Source organism: Ranitomeya imitator, chromosome 7, assembly GCF_032444005.1.
Source record: "Ranitomeya imitator isolate aRanImi1 chromosome 7, aRanImi1.pri, whole genome shotgun sequence".
NCBI lineage: Eukaryota > Metazoa > Chordata > Amphibia > Anura > Dendrobatidae > Ranitomeya > Ranitomeya imitator.
In genome coordinates, this window is record NC_091288.1 from 170,472,131 (window position 1) to 170,494,585 (window position 22,455).

The 22,455-nt window shown below is 41.9% G+C and overlaps 1 protein-coding gene across 1 annotated transcript in view; it reads left to right on the forward strand.

Annotated features, from left to right (window-relative positions):
* The window catches only part of CIITA (class II major histocompatibility complex transactivator), a 74,730-nt gene that overhangs the window by 47,270 nt on the left and 5,005 nt on the right, over positions 1-22,455 (forward strand). The window contains exons 7-20 of the mRNA XM_069734039.1: positions 1,330-1,392; positions 2,939-3,037; positions 3,114-3,194; positions 3,433-3,492; positions 5,305-5,442; positions 7,026-8,619; positions 10,539-10,712; positions 10,810-10,878; positions 11,531-11,611; positions 12,360-12,452; positions 14,375-14,458; positions 20,334-20,417; positions 21,022-21,105; positions 22,165-22,245. Of these exons, the coding sequence (XP_069590140.1) occupies positions 1,330-1,392; positions 2,939-3,037; positions 3,114-3,194; positions 3,433-3,492; positions 5,305-5,442; positions 7,026-8,619; positions 10,539-10,712; positions 10,810-10,878; positions 11,531-11,611; positions 12,360-12,452; positions 14,375-14,458; positions 20,334-20,417; positions 21,022-21,105; positions 22,165-22,245 (2,785 nt within the window). The remainder of the gene's footprint in view (positions 1-1,329; positions 1,393-2,938; positions 3,038-3,113; positions 3,195-3,432; positions 3,493-5,304; positions 5,443-7,025; positions 8,620-10,538; positions 10,713-10,809; positions 10,879-11,530; positions 11,612-12,359; positions 12,453-14,374; positions 14,459-20,333; positions 20,418-21,021; positions 21,106-22,164; positions 22,246-22,455) is intronic.

Consider the following 22,455-nt stretch of genomic DNA (forward strand, 5'->3'; position numbering starts at 1 on the left):
CTCTTTAGTGCTGTTGAGTTTTCTGATTTTCTTTAATTTGTATTAAAGCTGTATTAAGTCTTGTACCCATCATTGTGGGATAAAGAATCTGGAAATGTATGTGGAGGGTACAAGATGCAGCCCGTAGGGTTTGTCACTTTTTACCTCTGGATCTATTACCCTTCTACTGCACCATCTATATTTGAAGCTGAGATTCTCCAGTTTTAATAGATATTTTAGATGTTTAGTAGTTTTACGTTACTACCTGTTGTGAATTCAGCTTTTGGGCTCCCTCCGGTGGTTGTAGAGGGTAATGCAGTTGTGCCTGGACTGCAGGATTGGACAGGTGTATCTGCTAATTGCAAAACTGACTGGGGTATATAGCTTTGCAGGATTCTTTAGTCCCTGCCAGTTGTCCATTGTTTTTGGAGGATTCACATCCCTTCTGGTCTCTCCTGTTTGCTGTGCTTTTCTTCAAAGATAAGTCCTGGCTTTGTTTTTGCTGTCCACCTGCTGTGGACCTTATAGTTCTGTGCATTTTCATGTTTTTGTCTTGTCCAGCTTAGTCTGTGAAGGATTTTTTTGCAGCCTAGCTATTTCTCTGTAGATGCAGATATACCCTCCATGTCTTTAGTCAGATGTGGTGTTTTGTATTTTCTGTGGTGGATATTTTCTAGTGTTTTAATACTGACCGCATAGTACTCTGTTCTATTCTTTCTTTTTAGCTAGTATGGCCTCCTATGCTAAATCCTGATTTCATTTCTGCGTATGTTATTTCCCTCTCCTCTCACAGTCAATATTTGTGGGGGGCTGTCTATTCTTTGGGGATTTTCTCTGAGGCAAGATAGGTTTCCTGTTTCTGTCTTTAGGGGTAGTTAGATCTTAGGCTGTGTCGAGGGGTCTAGGGAGTGTTAGGTACCCCCCACGGCTACTTCTAGTTACGCTGTTAAGTTCAGGGTTTGCGGTCAGTACAGGGACCACCTTCTCCATAGTCCGTCTCATGCTGCTCCAAGGCCACCAGATCATAACAACTACCTGTTGCTACAGTAAAGCTCTGTTAACATCGCTAATGGGGCATGTCTCAAATCTGTAAACAATTTGGTCAAACATTATTTACAATGCGATGGGGTTTTTTAGCTTCCTCCTTGTTTGGAAAACAGTATTTGAGATCATCTGATTTTAAGAATTAAAAAATTAGAAATCTCATTTTGTCATTGGTCATAATAAGGAACTACGACAGTCCAAATGCGTCATCGGGAACTTTGACTAACGGGGACATCCAGCTATGCAAACGGCAGTGCTAGTCAACGCACCACCGATAACTTATACAGAATTGTATTTTTATTCCAGGTCCTTTAAGAAAAAGTTCTCGTTCTCAAAAGACAAAACAAGGGAGAAAGAAGAAAAGTGCAGGTAAATGTTGGATGCATGAGAAAGGACATATGGCAACAGTCACACTGACGAGAGGTCTGGGGACATCTGTGTAGAGATTATTCTCGGTCTCAGGGTAATGGGGGTTTTATTTACACACAAAATTTCAGGAAAGGAAATCTGAAGATGTATCTTCATGTATAGTCTTTGGGCCAAATTCATCAGTTTTCACCAGGATTCTGATTTAAAACTGTTTGAAAAGTTGCAAAATTTTTGAGGATAAATTTTGCTTTTTATTTTCAAATTCTGGCCAGCTCAGCCAATTTCTTATAAAGAATGCTGAGCTTCGCTGGGAGAGGTGGAAAGTGGTGGTGACCAAGCGCGTCTGGTCTGTTCATAGTAATGTACACCAAAGAAGTAGTATAAATTATGTCAGAAATGTGCTTCAGTCCATGACGTGAGTAGATTTTTTGCGGTGGCCCGTATCAGTTGAAGGTTGTGCCAAATTCATTAAGAGGCCTCACGGCTCACAAGATTTCTAATTTGATTAAAAACCTGTGTATGTTTATATATATATTAAATGTTTTTTATACAGTCCACAAATTGAGAATTTCTTAGTCTTTCAGAACTGGAGTGGAAAATAATGATAGACTTTGGATGAACCTCAACTTGACTTCTAAACCTCGATATCTCCAGCATGGTCCTCCTCTCCAACTCCTGGACCTGGATGCAAAATGTTCTGGGTCCACTTCCATTAGAAACCAGATCTAGCTACGGTTTCAGTGGGAACCTGTCACTAGATACATGCCACCCAAACCAGGGGCAGCATGGATTAGATCAGTGTTCCCCAACTCCGGTCCTCAAGAGCCACCAACAGGTCATGTTTTTAGGATTTCCTTAGTATTGCACAGGTGATGGAATTATTGCCTTTGCAGGTGATGCAATTATCACCTGTGTAATACTAAGGAAATACTGAAAACATGACCTGTTGGTGGCTCTTGAGGACCGGAGTTGGGGAACACTGGATTAGATCCTGGCTGCACAATTACATGTCATACTTTGAAGCACTCTATAGTTTAATGATCCATCTGGGGACTATAGGGAGTGACAATATGAGTCCGATGCAGTCCCCGGTTGGATTTCTCTCCGCACCGCTCTGATTGACTGACCTGATAGATCTCTCCCATGTGTGAACATAGTGTGAGACTTGTCAGTCATCTAAAGTGATTCAGAGAGAATCCAGCCGTGGACCCCATCAGACTCATCTGGTTTCTCCATATGGATGGTTCATCAGACATTTTGGAGAACTTGGAGCAGAATTTCTATGTCTGCCCCTAGCTCCTTCATAGTGGAGGAGAACCAAATGTCATCTCCTATCCTTGAAATGGGAAAATCTGTCTCCACTAAACACAGATATTACCAATGAATTGAGAATGAGTGATCCGTCCAGGAGGAGAAAGAATCAGATTTCTCTGATAATATAGATTACACCGTTGCTTATTTTCATGTGTTCTATTGATTTATAGAATAAAAATGAAAATGGCGGTTCCTCTCTAATATATTGATGTATAGTGTATTTCTCATTCAGACACTCCTGCAATAAATGAGATGTGTACTGGGAATGGGACGCCGGATCCTTTACACTCCGCCAATGTCCCGTACTATGCATGCCTTCGTGATGGGGCAGGTGAGTGTTTCCCGTGTGGTCCCCGTCACCCGTTAGTTATAATCAGATGAAGCCATTTCCTCTTTCTCTTCCTCAGGAAACACATGCCATCCTCAGTTTTTCCCTGTGGTTTCACCACCCAGTTTTCAGTTTATCGCAAGCATAGTTCTTTTCCCAGGTAATTCATTTTATGTCTACGTCTGCTTGTTGTTTCCAGCCTTTCTGCCTTCACGGCAAACATATTCCTTTCCTTTATGCATTCGGGTACAGAACCGCCAGGCCGGAGAATCTTTCCTAAATGTATTCGGAAGAACTCTTGGGGTCAGGAATTGTCAAATGATCATTATGTAACTTAGTGTCAGGCGCCATTGGACACGAGCAGATGTCTGAAATCTGTCATGTTGTTTTCTTCCTAGCACCTGCTCCTGTGTCTGTGCCGTCATGTGTGCCAACTACACACCCCACTCCTATACTTGGTAAGAGTCCATTCTTTAAAGGGAATCTGTCAGATTTTGTCATGTAATCTGAGAGTACCATGATGTAGGGGCCAAGACCTTTATTCCATTGATGTGTCACTTACTAGGCTGTGTCATGTTTCAATAAAATCTGCTTTATCAGCAGGACATCATCACTACAGGACTAGTTGTCTCATGCCATGTAATCCTCAGGCAAAGTGTAACTTCGCCCCCTCGAAAACAGCCAATCAGTGATGTGGGCGGGGTTATACAGAGCTCAGCATTCCGAGAACTACTAGATCTGCAGCAGGGGAAACTCATTGTAAAATATTAAATCAAGTGGCTCAGTAAGTGACACATCCCTGGAATCAGGGTCTATTTCCCTACATCATGCTGATCTCAGATTACACAGTAAAAATTTGGTCTCCTTGAAATATTAATTGCTGCAAATGAGCAATGAAACCTTCAAAAGGTAGAATTTTTTTTGTTCCTTCTGCACAGATATTTCCTACATCATTAGTGCAGGTTTAAGGCTGGTGAAATTAATCTTGGGTATTCCGCAGCATTCTGACCAGATTCAGGACGTCGAGAGGATCTTGGTTAGCTGATGACTGGAGCTTAATATTCGTGCACACCTACTTTTTTTGCTGCCAGGCCATGGTACAACAGGCCGCAAAATACAAAAGGGATAAAGACAAAAAAATTGTTGTTAAAAGGGTTTTCTGGTTTCACAAAACTCCTGTCTCCCAGCTGCAGTTTATTAAAAAAAAAAAACCCAAAATGTACTTTACTCTCCCTCCTTGAGTCCAGCGCCGAGTTTCCTCAATATCTAAGCTCAGTAGGTCTGCTAAGGTAAACGGCATGGGCCGCTCAAATCCAGAACCACTGAGCTCACTGGCTGCAGGAGGAACTGTGCAGACTCAGTGCTGGACCTGGGGAGGGTGAGTAAAGTACTTTTTATAAAACAAACTGCACCCGGGCGCAGGAGTTTTTCTGAAAGCAGAAATTCTTTTTAAATATGAAGAAAAAAACTGTCTAAAATATCTCTAAAGACATAGATCTGAAGGATGAATTACAGTTACAGCAAATAAATATTCTTTGCACAATGAAAAATGATATAACTTATTAAAGAGGAAATGATATTAGCTATAAATATGTTTTTTTTTAACACAATGTAGATGCTGCTCTTTCCTCGATTTTAGCCTTATTTTTCTTTTTTTTCCCTGCACCTCTCTGTTCCTGACCCTCTATTTCCTCTAGCCTTTTGATCCAAGTGGCCATAGTTCTCAGCTCTGGTTTTTGAAAGTCTTCTTGAGGACCACGCCCAGTTGGCTAAAAAGACTAGATTTACATACAGGAGAGAGAGGACCATAACTCAGGAATGGAGAGACAAAAGAACAAAAGAAAAATGGCAAATCTCAGAGAACAGCAGCCAGTAAATCAGGTATAACAGTTACAAATGTATGGCAAGTGCAGGTTATCTTTAAGTGTTCGTTGTGCATCAGTTCTTTACAATTGTCAGTTCTTCTGCTAGTAGTCATGCGATAAGCACTGTTATTGCTGATTTCCCGTGAGGATGCACAGGTGCATGGTTCGGTATAAGATGCAGCTCTATCAGTCCTCTACCTTTGGGTCTATTACGTGGAAAGTTCCTGTTAAATCCCATCAATCAGACATCTTGAAAACCACGTGGAAGGGACACAGAATTTATATTGGAAAAATACATGGGTTTTTGTTGTACAAAAATTAGGCTTTATTTCAACAAGATTGGCCAACGTTCATCTCATGTGTATGGGGGTCTTAACTGAATGAGTTGTCTCTTGTTTGATCTAGAACCCCACGCACCTTCTACAAATACGAGCATCCCGCCATCTCCCGATAGGAACGGATCCTGCAGTCCTTTTGTGCCCAGTGCAGCCGATTTGCCCAACTCGCCAGAAGAGGCTTCTTTGGGCCACTGTCCCTCAATAGGTAACTTTTGGTTTCTTAGTTTTCTCTTTGTTCTAAGTGTATTAATTCTTACTATAACTTAGCATACTTACATGGACCTGACCAAAATCTCCAATGTGTGACATCAGGAACTCTGTGTAACGAAGACATTCGGGAGATTCCTCTGTGAAATACCAAGTCAGAACTGAGATTTCATATTTTTTTTTTATATTCCAGTAATTACAAATTATCAACCAAGCTCTGGATAGTTGATAAGTGCTTTAATGGTTCCTTTTCGAAACACCCAATGATTGTAGAACAGACATTGGCCATATATGTTCCATTTAACAACATTCAGTCTCCATGGGAGCGTACAGTACTTCTAAGATACATCTTCTTCAGTCCTATAAAATTTGATTGAAGTGGAAGTGTGGAAAAGGAGGATACGGGATCCCTTTTCAGTATTTGGAGTGGGTCCCGGTGGTTGCACCCCCTCCGATCTAGAAGTTAGCAACGATCTAGCAGATAGTTGATAATTTGCTTTTACCAGAATACGTCTTTAGCTCAGAATATTGAGTTAGTGGTTTGGCTATATAGGAAAATCAATGTTGATAGATTTAATGACCAGACTTTAGGTTCTGAAAAAATCAGGTTTTCATATGATTTCGACCACGCTCACACATTCAGTCGGTATTTACATCAGTATTTGTAAGAGAAAACCAGGAGTGGGTGAAAAATACAGAAGTGGTGATGTGTTTCTTCTGTTATACTTTTCCTCTGATTGTTCCTCTCCTGGTTTTGGCTACAAATACTGATGTAATATACTGACCAAATACTGCTAGTATGAACGTTGCCTACATCATATGAACACCTGCTTCTTTTCAGAATTAATGTTTTGTTCATTATATCATTAACCCTTATTGACTCTGGCCAAGTTGAAGCAGACACAAGTTCAACCTATACACCGGGACAGTGAAAAGCATAGTAAGATGACCTACATTATTCTCCACTTTTGTAACATGGCCAAATATTTTATATATATGTGCCGGAATATTTTGTACTGGCATTTTACCCAACGACCAGTATAAAAACCAACAGTGAAAAGTCAGGTTTTAACAAACAGTAAGTAATAAGCAGGCTGAAGACTTGAGTTTGCCATCATGGTCCTTTGGAAAGTTCTAAGCTGTTTCATGTACTCTTTGATATGTTGAGGTTTCTTTGGTATTCGAGGTCACTAATACATCTGCCACTTTAATAGGAGGGATCGGTAGTTTTTGCAAACCTATACCGGAAGGTGTGAGTAATATTGATTGAGGACATACATTTTACAGTTGTAGTTGCCATCTGAGCAACAAAAGGAAGTATGATGACTTATTAGAGGCATCTTCTGAAATTTCTTCTTATGCTTGTCACATTTGATGTATGAAGATCTACCATCATTTCTAGACTGATTTCATCTTACATTTATGTAAAGAAAGTCTATATCGTGCTTGTTATGGTACCTCTGGATGTATTTTTTTGTAAAGAGAAGTAGATATAAAAGAGAGAAGTATCAGTCTTTCCTTAAGTATCTTATAGATATTTCATGTATTCACTAGCACTCACTATTTTTATCTTTTACACAGAACTCGTTGTGAACTCATTTACAGAAGCCCAGAAACAACTATACCATAAAACATTTGCATCCGAAATGGATTTCTTGTACACTGAAGTACTGCTCGTAAATAGTAGGATCAATCCCAAAACTGGAAAGGGCACTGGCAAAACAGCAGAGAAAGAACTAGTAAATTATGATTTGGCTGAAAAGGAAAGTGAGACCCTCAAACTCTTGAATCTGTTTGAGGACAAACATGGAAAGGAAATGGAGACTAAAATTACTGCACTTCTTGGACAATCAGGAATGGGTAAAACTGTACTTGTCGAGAAGATCTGCCATGAATGGTCAGCCGGGAAGTTTGATCAGTTCAGCTTTGTGTTTTATTTTGAGTGTAAAAATCTGGATGTATGTAAGCAGTACAGCTTTAGAGATTTCCTTTTCAAGGCGTCTTGTTGTGCTCAACAGAAGAACATTGATGTCTACCAGTACATTGAGTCAAATCCAGAGAAGGTTCTTCTCATCTTTGATGGTTTCGATGAATTCCAGGATCCAGAAGGTCTTCTTCATGGTTCCTTTTCCATGACACCAAGTAAAATCAAAGTGAAGGACTTATTTACTGGTCTTTTCCAGAAAAAGCTTCTACGTGGGTGCACCCTGCTTATAACTGCAAGGGTCAGAGAAAAACTCAATCAGTACTTGGGAAAAGTTGACAAAATCATTGAGGTGATGGGATTTTCTCCAAGTCAGGTGGAATGGTACATCAAAGAATATTTTAAAGAACAGCCAAATTTCAGTAATGCCCTAGAATGGATTAAAGATTACCAATATGTGTTCAGCTATTGTTATATTCCTTTTATGTGTAAATTAATGTGCTTATTTGCTGAAGAGAACTTAAAGACTCGAAACAAAGAACTACCTTTGACATTAGCAGCCCTTTACTATGATTTGTTTCAGAAGAACTTGCATTTTCTTGGTTCTTGTGAAAAGACATCCACAAAACACTGTACAGTTGACTCATTGTGTCTTGATTTTGTATCCGACAAAAAAATTCAACTGGAACCACAAACCGAAAAACTACTGACTGGTACTGGAAATACTAAGGAGTGTACATCTGTCAATGCACTGATCCAGAACTTTTCATCAGCACTTCATACACTTGATAGTATAACTGACAGGAACTTGGTCAGATATATTTCTTTTGATCTCAAAAGAAGACGGAACCAAGAAAGTTGTCCAGATATGGTACGGAGGTTTCTAATTGGCCTGTTGTATTACAACAAGGGATGTCCTAGTTCTATGCACACCAAGCATATAAAAAAACAAAAGAAAGTAAATGATTATTTTCGAACATTGCTGCTTCCGAAGCACTGCCCACAAAAACTGCTTGAAGTTTTTCATTGTGTATATGGAGCAAATAACTTGCGGCTCGTGCGTGGATTAGCAGGAGAACTGAATGAGGAACTCTCGTTTGTGAACACTAGGCTTACTCCACCAGATGTTTTCGTAGTGAAGGAAGTTTTACAAATTTCAAAAGCAAAGGTTTCCTTGGATCTGAGGAAGACGAGCATTGATCAACCAGGTTTAGAAGAACTGGTGCGTCTCAAAGGCGTCACATCATTCAGGTATGGCCTACGTAGAACAAAATCATTTTTGGAATTATGGTTCAGAACCTCATTAGCAAACACAATTTGTAATTGGAATTGGCCAACTTAGCCAAGTATCACATCAAGATTTGTCGTCAAATGATTAACCTTCTAGCGTTTATGTGGGACTTTTGTTTTTTTTCCCCATGGGGCTAAGAACTTACCGGTAGGTATTTAACTACTTGCTTGTTCTGCCCTGCGACAATCTCTTCCGTCTAAGATCAGTCACAGACCGCTCTTGCCAGCCATTCTTCTGCTTTCTGTCATGCTGACAGAGCAGTTCCTTCTTGTCTGCTCTGTTCTGTCGATGGGGCATCACTGCCAGTGTCATGCTAACTGCGATGCGAAAAGTCAGCTGTCAATGAGCATGATGTTGGCAGTGACACACTGTCGAGAGAGCAGACCAGAAGAGAAAAACTGCTCTGTTGACTTGATGCCAGGAAATCTCTGCCTGTGAGATTGTCTCAGGGAAGAACAGGCAGGTAGTTAGCAACTACTTGCTGGTAAGTTCTTAGCCCCAGAGAAAAAAACAAAGCAAAAGTCCTTGATAACCCCTTTAAAGGGAATGTGTCAGTATTGTAGTGCGGTATCAGTGGTGGATCTCACACTTATCGGACATCATGTGCCATAATTGTTTCAGACGGTATAGCCCCTTTAACAACATATAGAGATGTGTTTTGCAATGGCCTCCTGACCAGTAAGAACTTATGGATGGGAGATGACGCTACTGATGAGTTGGGATCTATATAGAGGTCATTGTGCAGGGAGAGCAGAAAAACTGTGTCCATAACTTGTGTGAATCCTGTGTCATGTATCTCCAGCTTTGTAATCCAGGAGTTACGGTATCTTTATAATCTGTCTTGTGAGAATATTAAATGACTGTTGAAAAGTCAAGAATTGGAAGTGTCAGAGTGGCTGGTATTGAAATGACTCAACTACCGCTCGATTACATTTTTTGGGTGTGACAGAAATAAATGTTTCCGTCAATTCAATAAAAGGGGATATACAGGTAGTGTTAGAAAATCATCAAGTCCAAAAAAGCTACTTCTAACCATTCACTCCACATAGCAGATCCCAAAGGCGCCCTGGTTTTCCCCCTTTCACCGGGATCTGGCCTTTTCTGCCAGCCCTCGGGCTGTGTCCACTGTTGGCCAGTGGGCCAAGTTGAGACTAGAAGGGTCAGAAAGCTGGTTTAAAACCAGAAAAATGGGGACAACCAATGGCTTAGTCAGAGGACAGTTGGATCCAGGGTATCAAATCAGAGGTGTAACCAAGATAGAATAATGGCCCCCATACTTGTCTCCAAAAAGCAGTACATTACTAAAATCAACAAAACTTCTAGGAATTAAACTATAGTTCAAAGAGCCACACCTATTCTGTGTATTGGAACCACTGTTAGTAATTACTGATGTAAAAGTGACCATGACTTAATATCGTATAGAACACTACTGGACAGCAGAAATTAGAAGCCGAACAGCCAGAAGTAATGTGTTACACTATATCTAGCAGTGGGAACCAAACTAAGACCGTGTCAGACAGAGGTGCCAAGGGCCCACCAGTAACATTGCCCTCATTCACACATATACCGCTGCTTCTATATCATAAAACACTAGGTAGTTAAATAAATGTTGAAATACTAACTTTGTCTGTACATAGACAATCAACTGTATTGTGCCAACTACTGCTCATCTAACAGGGTTGGTGGTCTACTTCTGCACAAGGGCCCACCAGGAGATACACCGGTTCTCCTGTAGGCCAGTCCGGGCCTAGAGATATTTGCATGTAATGCTGACTTGCTAGACATAGACACTTGATATAAACCCGAGCGTTGTTGATAACCTAGGAAACAATGGAGTTGAAAGTATGTTCACCAAAAAGTTATGCTTTTTCCTCTACAGAGCCTCCCTCAGTGATACCGTTAACCTTTGGAAGATGCTGCTAGCTGATGGACAGAGTCAACTACTGATGAAATGCATTAAAAAATTCACTTTAGAACCATTCAAAGTAGAAAGCTTAAAAGATGTCACAGATCTGATCGCTTTAGTCGACATCCAGAATGACATTTCTAACTGGTAAGATTTTATATTAGGTATTTTGTACATTCCTTGATGCACATAACAGGTTAATTTTTCCGTTTTTAAATGGCGCCCCTTTTGCATTAATTTCCAGCTCTCCAGATTTATCACTTGATATTAAGGAAATTCCAGCTGTAAAAAATTTAAAGAGGGTCATATTTGGGTAAGTCGTGAAATGATTTAATGGCGTCTTGTCTGACATTGTGTAATATTGATGGTTGTAATCGGGGAGGACAAATATTATCTGAGATACAGATTTTGTTAATTTCCAGTAACTGTGGAGAATAAGCTGTCGTGTGTGCGCATGAGGAATAACACTACTTCTAGCCATTATACTGTATTGCAATTTTCTCCAGTTTTTCTCTCTGCGGGCTCTACCTCTGATTTTCACTTGAATCTGAGCGAGTGGGTGGAGATTTGTTGGTATTATGGTATTATATACAGAATATACAGAGATGAGGGCTTTATACTCGCATGGTCAGAAGCAGCAGCAGTATGAGGAACATTATACCGCAGTACTGAGCTGTTCAGCTGTGAATCCAGTACTGTGTATGTGCCTCCTTCTTTAAATGGAATCTGTCAGCAGGTTTTTTCTATATAATCTGAAGACATTCAGTATCGTTAATTGCAATGTAGTATCATAACATGGCAATGTTGTGGTTTAGACACAAAGACAGGGCAGAGGAACGGAGAAATGCACCAGCAGAGTGGATAGAGAATTTGGTTAACCCTATGATGTACCATATGCTACTGGAAAGATAAAAGCAAATGAAGCATACTATTTATGTACGGCATTTTTCATTTTTATGTCTTAGGCTTGGAAAGAAGCATGGACAAGATGGCTTCCTGAAGCTTGTGGAAATTCTTCCGAAGCTACCGGCTCTTCAATACTTAGAGTAAGCAATGCAATGTCCTAGAGACACTTAGAGTTGGGCACTATGCACCATAAGTTTTGATAATACTGATTCTTATGATAGGTACATTCAGTCCTGATGTGAACGGTATACACTATACATAGAGGATTGATTATTTAGGGCACGTACAAGGTAATGATAATATGAATACAGACAACTGAAGTAAAAAACTGAAGATCCCTATGCGCGTGCTCACACTGCCCTCATGCTGTACTTTTAGTAGGTGGAGCACAATGTACAGTCATAGAATTATACAATATAGGAAGTCTCTTCGGAAGGTCTGGGGGCGGTTTCTTGGTCAACAGGTTCCTCAACTTTGTGCGTGGTGGGGTCCTTTACTTATTGGAGAAGGATTTCTGTGGACCACATCTGTCTCATCAATAGAAGTGTTGTAACATCCCAGTTACAGTGGAAAAAAATACTTAATAAAGTAAAAAAAATGTTTCCAGAGATCTTTTATGACTATGTAAAAAAACCCAGACAAACATATTTTATATATACATAATATATAAAAAAATATATACAAGTATATAAAAAGACTTCCATGTCAGTGAAAAAAAAATAAAAAAAGCTATAGATGCTAAAAAGCAGAGAGGCAAAAACTAAAGAAATGGGAGAGTCAGTAAGGCCTCTTAGGGCCTGGTCATTAAGGGGTTAAGAATAGCTTTATCACATAAAATATATTGTAATAATGTTATTCATTTGTTTTTTCCTCTCTACCTTTCCCTAGTTTGAACAACCTGACAGAGAACCACATTGGCGATAAAGGTGTGGAGAAACTGGCAGAGAAGTTCCCAGAACTGCGGAGTCTTCACACCCTGGAGTAAGTTATGGACAATCATTATTTAGTTTGAGGACGTGTTTTCTGTATTTTCTAGTACTAGAAGAAAGAGATGTTGATTTTGGCCGTTGGCCATTAAGGTGACATTTTAAAGGTTGAGCAGGGTAATAGTGATCTGTTAGGGTACGCTGCGGTGGTGTGGAAAACTATATTTTATATTTTCTACAGCTAACCTGCATATTGTTACTATCTGTCCCCTATTACTCTGATATCACTAGAAATTTTTAGGTGTTCCATCTATTCTACCCATGACCAGAATTACAAGAACGCAGAGTTGAGCAAAAAGATTTGCAGGACCCTGGTCCAACGGTCACAGCCAAAGTTCGTGTCTGCTAGACCACAGCACTGTAAACCTACTATCTGTGATATCCCCGACACATCTTCTAATTAGTAGGCCACTTCAACATCAGGCTGCTGTGCACCACCATGTAATGACCTACTAATCAAAAGAGATCTTTGCATTTTGCAGGTAGGAGGAGGTTCTCAGGACCCTGGTCCACAAGTCACATCCAAAGTTCGTGTCTGCTAGACCACAGTGCTGCAAACCTACCACCTGTGATATCCCCGACACATCTTCTAATTAGTAGGCCACTCCAACATCAGGCTGCTTTGCACCACTATGTAATGACCTACTAATCAAAAGAGATCTTTGCATTTTGCAGGTAGGAGGAGGTTCTCAGGACCATGGTCCACAAGTCACATCCAAAGTTCGTGTCTGCTAGACCACAGTGCTGCAAACCTACCACCTGTGATATCCCCAACACATCTTCTAATTAGTAGGCCACTCCAAAATCAGGCTGCTTTGCACCACTATGTAATGACCTACTAATCAAAAGAGATCTTTGCATTTTGCAGGTAGGAGGAGGTTCTCAGGACCCTGGTCCAACGGTCACAGCCAAAGTTCGTGTCTGCTAGACCACAGCACTGTAAACCTACTATCTGTGATATCTCTGACACATCTTCTAATTAGTAGGCCACTCCAACATCAGGCTGCTTTGCACCACTATGTAATGACCTACTAATCAAAAGAGATCTTTGCATTTTGCAGGTAGGAGGAGGTTCTCAGGACCCTGGTCCACAAGTCACATCCAAAGTTCGTGTCTGCTAGACCACAGTGCTGCAAACCTACCACCTGTGATATCCCCGACACATCTTCTAATTAGTAGGCCACTCCAACATCAGGCTGCTTTGCACCACTATGTAATGACCTACTAATCAAAAGAGATCTTTGCATTTTGCAGGTAGGAGGAGGTTCTCAGGACCATGGTCCACAAGTCACATCCAAAGTTTGTGTCTGCTAGACCACAACACTGCAAACCTACCACCTGTGATATCCCCAACACATCTAATTAGTAGGCCACTCTAACATCAGGCTGCTGTGCACCACAATTTAATGACCTACTAATAACAAAAAAGGGTCTTTGGATTTTGCAGGTAGGAGGAGGTTGGTAAGACCCTGGTCCACAAGTCACATCCTAAGTTTGCGTCTGTTAGACCACAGCAATGTAAACCAATGCAAAATTTCCTTTTAGTCACTTTTCTTTTTTGTCTCGTGTAATTCGTTGCCATTTTTTTGTCCCAATTTCTTCAAATTGGTGAACACAGTCCATGAATTGGAATGGTCTGTATTTTTGTCTTTAAACTTTTTTTGTGACTTGTTTGCGTACCTAATATCACTCCAGAGGGGACTGGAGTACATTTACTCAAAAATGTTGTCAGAAATAATGAATCAGCCAAAACATCTGGAAACCTCAAACCCTGGCCACAATGGTGCAAACGAAAATGTGACACAATCAAAAAGCAAAATCAGAGTGATGAATCGGTCCTCGAAAGTTTATAAAATCTGTTATGTCGCCCATTGCATTAGTAAGATCAGACACTAACAATCCTAATGTTTTACGCAGCCTGTCACAGAACAATATCACCGGCGTGGGAGCGCAGAAACTAGCAGCGGCTCTGCCATCTCTGCAGTCATTACAGACCCTGAGGTACGTGGAGAGCCGTGAGCCGTCATAGTGAGGGATCCTCTCCATTATGAAACTCTACTATTAGGTGCAGACACGTGCCAGTGTGCAGGCTCGAGATTTCCTGTATACGTCTTTCAGAATGAGCGCACATTGTAATCTCCTTCTACAAGTTATAACAAGTATTACTCAGCATTTAGCTGACGGGATGGGTGGCAGATTACTGTTATTGCACCTGCAGGGCGAAATGTCCAGAACGGGCAATGCCGATTTTTACCTCCCATCATCATGACCATAGGAAGTAATATGTGTAAGATGGGCGATTCCGTATGATGGAAGAACACGGTTATTAGATTGGGGATTTATCGTTGTGCGCACTCTTTAGATGTAAGTTAGAAGACTTCACAACTGGCCGCAGACATGAAATGATGGCACATGTGTAGCCACCTAGTGCGCCATGCTGGTGTTTGGGATGCAGAGTGTTGATATGTGACTGCCGAGCCCATATTTTGTCCTATATGAGAAGTGATGATGTCTGTGATTGATGGTCTGCTCAGCCCCAACACAGGCTGTATACCATTCTCGTATATTCACTATACTATATATCATATATAGCTTCTACCTCTGCATTAGGCGTAGCGGCACTAATGGGCACTACTCATAACTTAAAGGGAACTTTTCAGGTCCCCCGACTCCGTTAAACTAGTCCCATCACCTTTTAGAGCTTTATTCAGTTGGTTCAGTAATGCACATATTTCAGTAAAAACCTCTTCTGTACATAACCTCGCTGTACGCTATTGATCCAGGACTAGTCCAGTGAGGCGTTTACTCACCGGGACTAGTCTCGGCTTAGTAGCTTTACGTCTGTGATTGACAGTCCTTGCACTGCCGGCATCTTTCTCCACAGTTTTCGCTCCTGAAGGGATCTCAGTCCTGTACCTGCTCTGCAGTTGGCCATTAGGAGAGCTGCAGTTGGGGGCAGAGAGATGCAAGCTGTGACTATGCCGGCAGCCCAGGGACTGTCAATCACGGACATCCAGGCAGTGTGACTGCAGCTACTCAGCCTGGACTAGTCCCAGTGAGTAAACGCCTCAGCGGACTAGTCCTGGATCATAAGCGTACAGCAAAACTAAAGCACTAAAACTGGACCGACTGACTAAAACTCTGAAAGATCATGGGAGCGGTAAAAAGCACCAAGGGACCTGAAAGACTGGCTTTAATATATAGCCATCTGGCATGTTTCTTTGGGCAAAACGTAATCAAAACTACCACAAAGACCATTTTAAAGGGGGTATTGTAGGGGTCAAACATTTCAATGGCCATGTATCCCAGACGAGCACTGAAAGGCTTCAAAGTCTCCTCAACTTGGCATGTCAGCTTGACATGTCACTCTCCGCAAGGAGAAACGTTACCTCTTGGATCTCGGTCAGACGCTTCTCACACAGCCAAACCAGATCTCACACTTTGCACTGATGAGGGGCAGTACCCCGAAACACAGTGTCTGCAAATTGAGATTCTGGTTTGGCTATTATCCTAAGTCAGGTGACAAGGCTCGGTTAAAGGGTCGACATTGACTTGTAGGATTGCTACTTCCTATAGGTGGCACTAGAGTTCTAGAATTGCTACTTCCTATAGGTGGCACTAGAGTTCTAGAATTGCTACTTCCTATAGGTGGCACTAGAGTTCTAGGATTGCTACTTCCTATAGGTGGCACTAGAGTTCTAGGATTGCTACTTCCTATAGGTGGCACTAGAGTTCTAGGATTGCTACTTCCTATAGGTGGCACTAGAGTTCTAGGATTGCTACTTCCTATAGGTGGCACTAGCGTTCTAGGATTGCTACTTCCTATATGTGGCACTAGAGTTCTAGGATTGCTACTTCCTATAGGTGGCACTAGAGTTCTAGGATTGCTGCTTCATATAGGTGGCACTAGCGTTCTAGGATTGCTACTTCCTATAGGTGGCACTAGCGTTCTAGGATTGCTACTTCCTATAGGTGGCACTAGCGTTCTAGGATTGCTACTTCCTATAGATGGCACTAGAGTTCTAGGATTGCTACTTCCTATAGGTGGCACTAGAGTTCTAGGATTGCTACTTCCTATAGGTGGCACTAGCGTTCTAGGATTGCTACTTCCTATAGGTGGCACTAGAGTTCTAGGATTGCTACTTCCTATAGGTGGCACTAGAGTTCTAGGATTGCTACTTCCTATAGATGGCACTAGCGTTCTAGGATTGCTACTTCCTATAGGTGGCACTAGCGTTCTAGGATTGCTACTTCCTATAGGTGGCACTAGAGTTCTAGGATTGCTACTTCCTATAGGTGGCACTAGAGTTCTAGGATTGCTACTTCCTATAGGTGGCACTAGAGTTCTAGGATTGCTACTTCCTATAGGTGGCACTAGAGTTCTAGGATTGCTACTTCATATAGGTGGCACTAGCGTTCTAGGATTGCTACTTCCTATAGGTGGCACTAGCGTTCTAGAATTGCTACTTCCTATAGGTGGCACTAGCGTTCTAGGATTGCTACTTCCTATAGGTGGCACTAGCGTTCTAGAATTGCTACTTCCTATAGGTGGCACTAGCGTTCTAGGATTGCTACTTCCTATAGGTGGCACTAGCGTTCTAGGATTGCTACTTCCTATAGGTGGCACTAGAGTTCTAGGATTGCTACTTCCTATAGGTGGCACTAGAGTTCTAGGATTGCTACTTCCTATAGGTGGCACTAGAGTTCTAGGATTGCTACTTCATATAGGTGGCACTAGCGTTCTAGGATTGCTACTTCCTATAGGTGGCACTAGCGTTCTAGAATTGCTACTTCCTATAGGTGGCACTAGAGTTCTAGGATTGCTACTTCCTATAGGTGGCACTAGAGTTCTAGGATTGCTACTTCCTATAGGTGGCACTAGAGTTCTAGGATTGCTACTTCCTATAGGTGGCACTAGAGTTCTAGGATTGCTACTTCCTATAGGTGGCACTAGAGTTCTAGGATTGCTACTTCCTATAGATGGCACTAGCGTTCTAGGATTGCTACTTCCTATAGGTGGCACTAGCGTTCTAGGATTGCTACTTCCTATAGGTGGCACTAGAGTTCTAGGATTGCTACTTCCTATAGGTGGCACTAGAGTTCTAGGATTGCTACTTCCTATAGGTGGCACTAGCGTTCTAGGATTGCTACTTCCTATAGGTGGCACTAGCGTTCTAGGATTGCTAATTCATATAGGTGGCACTAGAATTCTAGGATTGCTACTTCATATAGGTGGCACTAGAGTTCTAGGATTGCTACTTCCTATAGGTGGCACTAGCGTTCTAGGATTGCTACTTCCTATAGGTGGCACTAGCGTTCTAGGATTGCTACTTCCTATAGGTGGCACTAGCGTTCTAGGATTGCTACTTCCTATAGGTGGCACTAGAGTTCTAGGATTGCTACTTCCTATAGGTGGCACTAGAGTTCTAGGATTGCTACTTCCTATAGGTGGCACTAGAGTTCTAGGATTGCTACTTCCTATAGGTGGCACTAGAGTTCTAGGATTGCTACTTCCTATAGGTGGCACTAGAGTTCTAGGATTGCTACTTCCTATAGGTGGCACTAGAGTTCTAGGATTGCTACTTCCTATAGGTGGCACTAGCGTTCTAGGATTGCTAATTCATATAGGTGGCACTAGAATTCTAGGATTGCTACTTCATATAGGTGGCACTAGAGTTCTAGGATTGCTACTTCCTATAGGTGGCACTAGCGTTCTAGGATTGCTACTTCCTATAGGTGGCACTAGCGTTCTAGGATTGCTACTTCCTATAGGTGGCACTAGCGTTCTAGGATTGCTACTTCCTATAGGTGGCACTAGCGTTCTAGGATTGCTACTTCCTATAGGTGGCACTAGAGTTCTAGGATTGCTACTTCCTATAGGTGGCACTAGAGTTCTAGGATTGCTACTTCCTATAGGTGGCACTAGAGTTCTAGGATTGCTACTTCCTATAGGTGGCACTAGAGTTCTAGGATTGCTACTTCCTATAGGTGGCACTAGAGTTCTAGGATTGCTACTTCATATAGGTGGCACTAGCGTTCTAGGATTGCTACTTCCTATAGGTGGCACTAGCGTTCTAGAATTGCTACTTCCTATAGGTGGCACTAGCGTTCTAGGATTGCTACTTCCTATAGGTGGCACTAGCGTTCTAGAATTGCTACTTCCTATAGGTGGCACTAGCGTTCTAGGATTGCTACTTCCTATAGGTGGCACTAGCGTTCTAGGATTGCTACTTCCTATAGGTGGCACTAGAGTTCTAGGATTGCTACTTCCTATAGGTGGCACTAGAGTTCTAGGATTGCTACTTCCTATAGGTGGCACTAGAGTTCTAGGATTGCTACTTCATATAGGTGGCACTAGCGTTCTAGGATTGCTACTTCCTATAGGTGGCACTAGCGTTCTAGAATTGCTACTTCCTATAGGTGGCACTAGAGTTCTAGGATTGCTACTTCCTATAGGTGGCACTAGCGTTCTAGAATTGCTACTTCCTATAGGTGGCACTAGCGTTCTAGGATTGCTACTTCCTATAGGTGGCACTAGAGTTCTAGTCCTCTTCCTCTCTGGAGAGGCAATTGCATATGTAATGGCCGTGAATGTAATGCAGTTACACATATGTGCATGGTTTTTGTTGGCGTTTAGTGGGTACAATGATAAAGCTGCCGATCTATCAGCTAATCTCTGGGTCATTTTATTCCACGAAGTCCAGAAAATACTATAAACTATATGGTGTATCCTATCCTTAACATGGGAGGCAGTGGCTGATGGATGGAATTTAGTATTTATTAAATGACATGTCCATGACATGAATGCCATTATAGTCTATGGTGATGGGTTTCTGTGATAGATGCCTTATTGCGGGCCCATCAGCCATAGACTATAGTGCCTACTGAGTAACATACGTTGTTACATACTTTCTAAAAGCTGATGACGTATCCGTGTATCGGATTGTTAGGCTATGTGCACACGTTGCGGATACCATTGTGGATTTTTTCGCCCGGATTCTGAAAAATTTGCAGGTAAAACGCCCTGGGTTTTACCTGCTTATTTACCGCGGATTTTGTGCGGAGTTCACCTGCATCTTTACACCTGCAGATTCCTATACAGGAACAGGTGTAAAACGCTGCGGAATCCGCACAAAGAATTGACATGCTGCGGAAAGTAAACCGCAGTGTTTCAGCGCTGAATTTTCCGCACCATGGGCACTGCGGATTTGGTTTTCCATAGGTTTACATGGTACTGTAAACTGCAGGGAAAACTGCTGCGAATCCGCAACGTGTGCGCATAGCCTTATAGTCTGTTGCTGACACCGCTGTTAGGCAGCATTCTCCGGAGCTTTTTCCAGTACAAATGTTTAATGGAGGCTAAGGCCATATGCCCACGTTGCGGAAAGGTGTGCAGATTTTTCTGCACTGATTTTGGTAAATCCGCACTGCGGATTTTCTGCTGAATTACCGCGTTTTTTAAACGGTTTTTGTGCGGATTTCAACCTGCGGTTTTACACCTGCAGATTCCTATTATGGCGCAGGTGTAAACCGCTGCGGAATCCGCACAAAGAATTGACAACCTGCGGAATAAACAATGCTACGTTTCCGCGCGTTTTTTTTCTGCAGCATGTGCACTGCGGATTTTGTTTTCCATAGGTTTACATGGTACTGTAAACTCAGGGAAAACTGCTGCGGATCCGCAGTGACCAATCCGTTGCGGATCCGCAGCAAATTCCGGAACGTGTGCACATAGCCTAAAACCTCAATGAGAGCATAGCCTTACATGACGGCTCTGGGTCAGCCATAGGCCCCTTGTCTTTTCTGTCACAGCACGGTCTATACCTGACATATTATGTGGTATAAGGTAACACTTTGTGTTTTCTCTCTTCTGCAGCCTGTATAATAACAATGTCTGTGATTTGGGAGCCGAACAGTTGGCCAATATTCTTCCTGATCTGACGTCACTTGAGGCCTTACAGTAAGTACTCAGGAACCCAAAAATATGCTTATTACTACTTACACCCTCCAGTCAAAACCTAAAATGTCAGTATACATGGTAGATCAGTAGTGGTAATACCTGGCCCATCCTTATGACGCACCCTGCCACCCTTCATCCTTTCGGTGCCCTTCTTCCCAAAAATGGTCACATTGTAGGAAAGTCTAAAGAGCCCCCAGCCCCTCCACGGCCCAAGGATGGACCCGCACTGATGACACTTAGACTATAAAATAATCACAGCACAAATAAGTAAATGCAAAAAAAAAAGTTACAAAAATGGAATAAAAAGTTCCAGTAGCGTAAAAAGCCAAGGGGGTGAATACTTTCACAAGCCACTGTATATATCGTTCTTGAAATCAGTATGTCCCCATACAGCTCCACATGGAGTGTCTACGGCTCCGTAATACTGAACTGTAGAGTTACTGCAGCAAATATGTCATGAAAAGTGTGAGAAATCCAGGAGAAAGCTGAAATCAGCTGCTTTCTGGGACAGTAACAATACTGTGCAGCGTGGCACGAGAATAGACTAATGCTTCAAATGTTAATATCATTTCCTGTACTGTAATCATTATTTTTTTGTTTGAAGCTTGGATTGCAACAGGATCACATACACTGGAGCAGAACAACTTGCAGCCAGTCTGCAGAAGTGTCCGAAGATGCGGAGTCTCAGGTGTGTGCACGGTGTATGGTGTTGTAAGGAAATGGCGCCATCTGCTGTTACCAATACAGAATGCAGAGATCAGTGCCAGCAGGCAAAATTCACTTTGTATGACTTGTATATAATGAGAAAGCATGATATACTTAAGACAGGAGCTTGACAAAAGAAGTTCATATGCTTTCAATACTCGAGTCGTTAAAAATACATGGCTATGGAAATTGGAATAAAAGAGTTATTTGTTTTTTTTTTCAACAAAATTATTTTTTATAGTTTTAAATGATTTGCCAAAAGCTGTGTGATATCCAGATAATTCTGAGAATGTGGAGTAGGAACCTGGGAACCGGGCTCTGCAAAGCCCTATCTTAAATGGAGCATAGCTACACATGCTCAACCTCTGCTCCATTCATTGTCTTTGGGACTGCCAGAAACAGTTGAGATCTCTACTCTGCCTTCAGCGACAGTCACATAGACAATGAGTGGTGTGGAGTTCATGTTATACACCTCTGCTCCATTCATTGTCTATGGGACAGCCAGAAACAGTTGATATCTCTACTCTGCCTTCTACAACAGTCACATAGACAATGAGTGAAGCGGAGTTCATCTTATACACCTCTGCTTCATTTATCATGGGGCTATGTGAAGTCAGGTTTCACAGACCTGTTCTGGGAATCCCTGCGGTCAGACCCCCAGTTATCAGTAAATGATCCCCTACCTTTGGAATGCCCCTTTAACAAAATCACAAAATATGTGTGTACCTTGTATATTGTGTGTGCATCTCTATACACAGACATTGGAGATGAGCAATGTGATTGGTGCTGCTTCGGTCCGGCGTCTTTTCTGGTCCTCCATGTCAGCCAGTCTTCATTCTTCGTCCGGCATCCTTGGCATCTCCTGCGTGTACTACACCCTGTCGCAGGGCCTAAATGGCACCAGAGGCACCCACGAATGCCAGGCTGTCATAGAGGATCGGACGGGATGTGAGACCAAGGCAGCACAAAATAAAGTGCCTCTCTCTCGTCTTTATTACTACCCACCATTGTGAGCCTTATCTATGACTTTGTATCTCTGTAGGATGTATAGTATGATCATCCCTCATGGCATGCTACAGCGCCTTGAGCAGCGAGATCCACGGATCAGCTGTCTTTCTATTGGGTAAGAGGCTCGTTGTTTTATTGTGTTTTATCTATTTTATTACTTATCTTGTACATTCTAAAGTTTATACTTTTAGCAAAATGATAATCTCTGCATGTACATAAGCAGATTTCACATTTAAGATAACATTTTTGAAACTTTATACTTTCCCTTTTACGCCACCTTTGCAACAGGAGAGAGCAGGGGGCAATGGCAGCCAAATATATATTC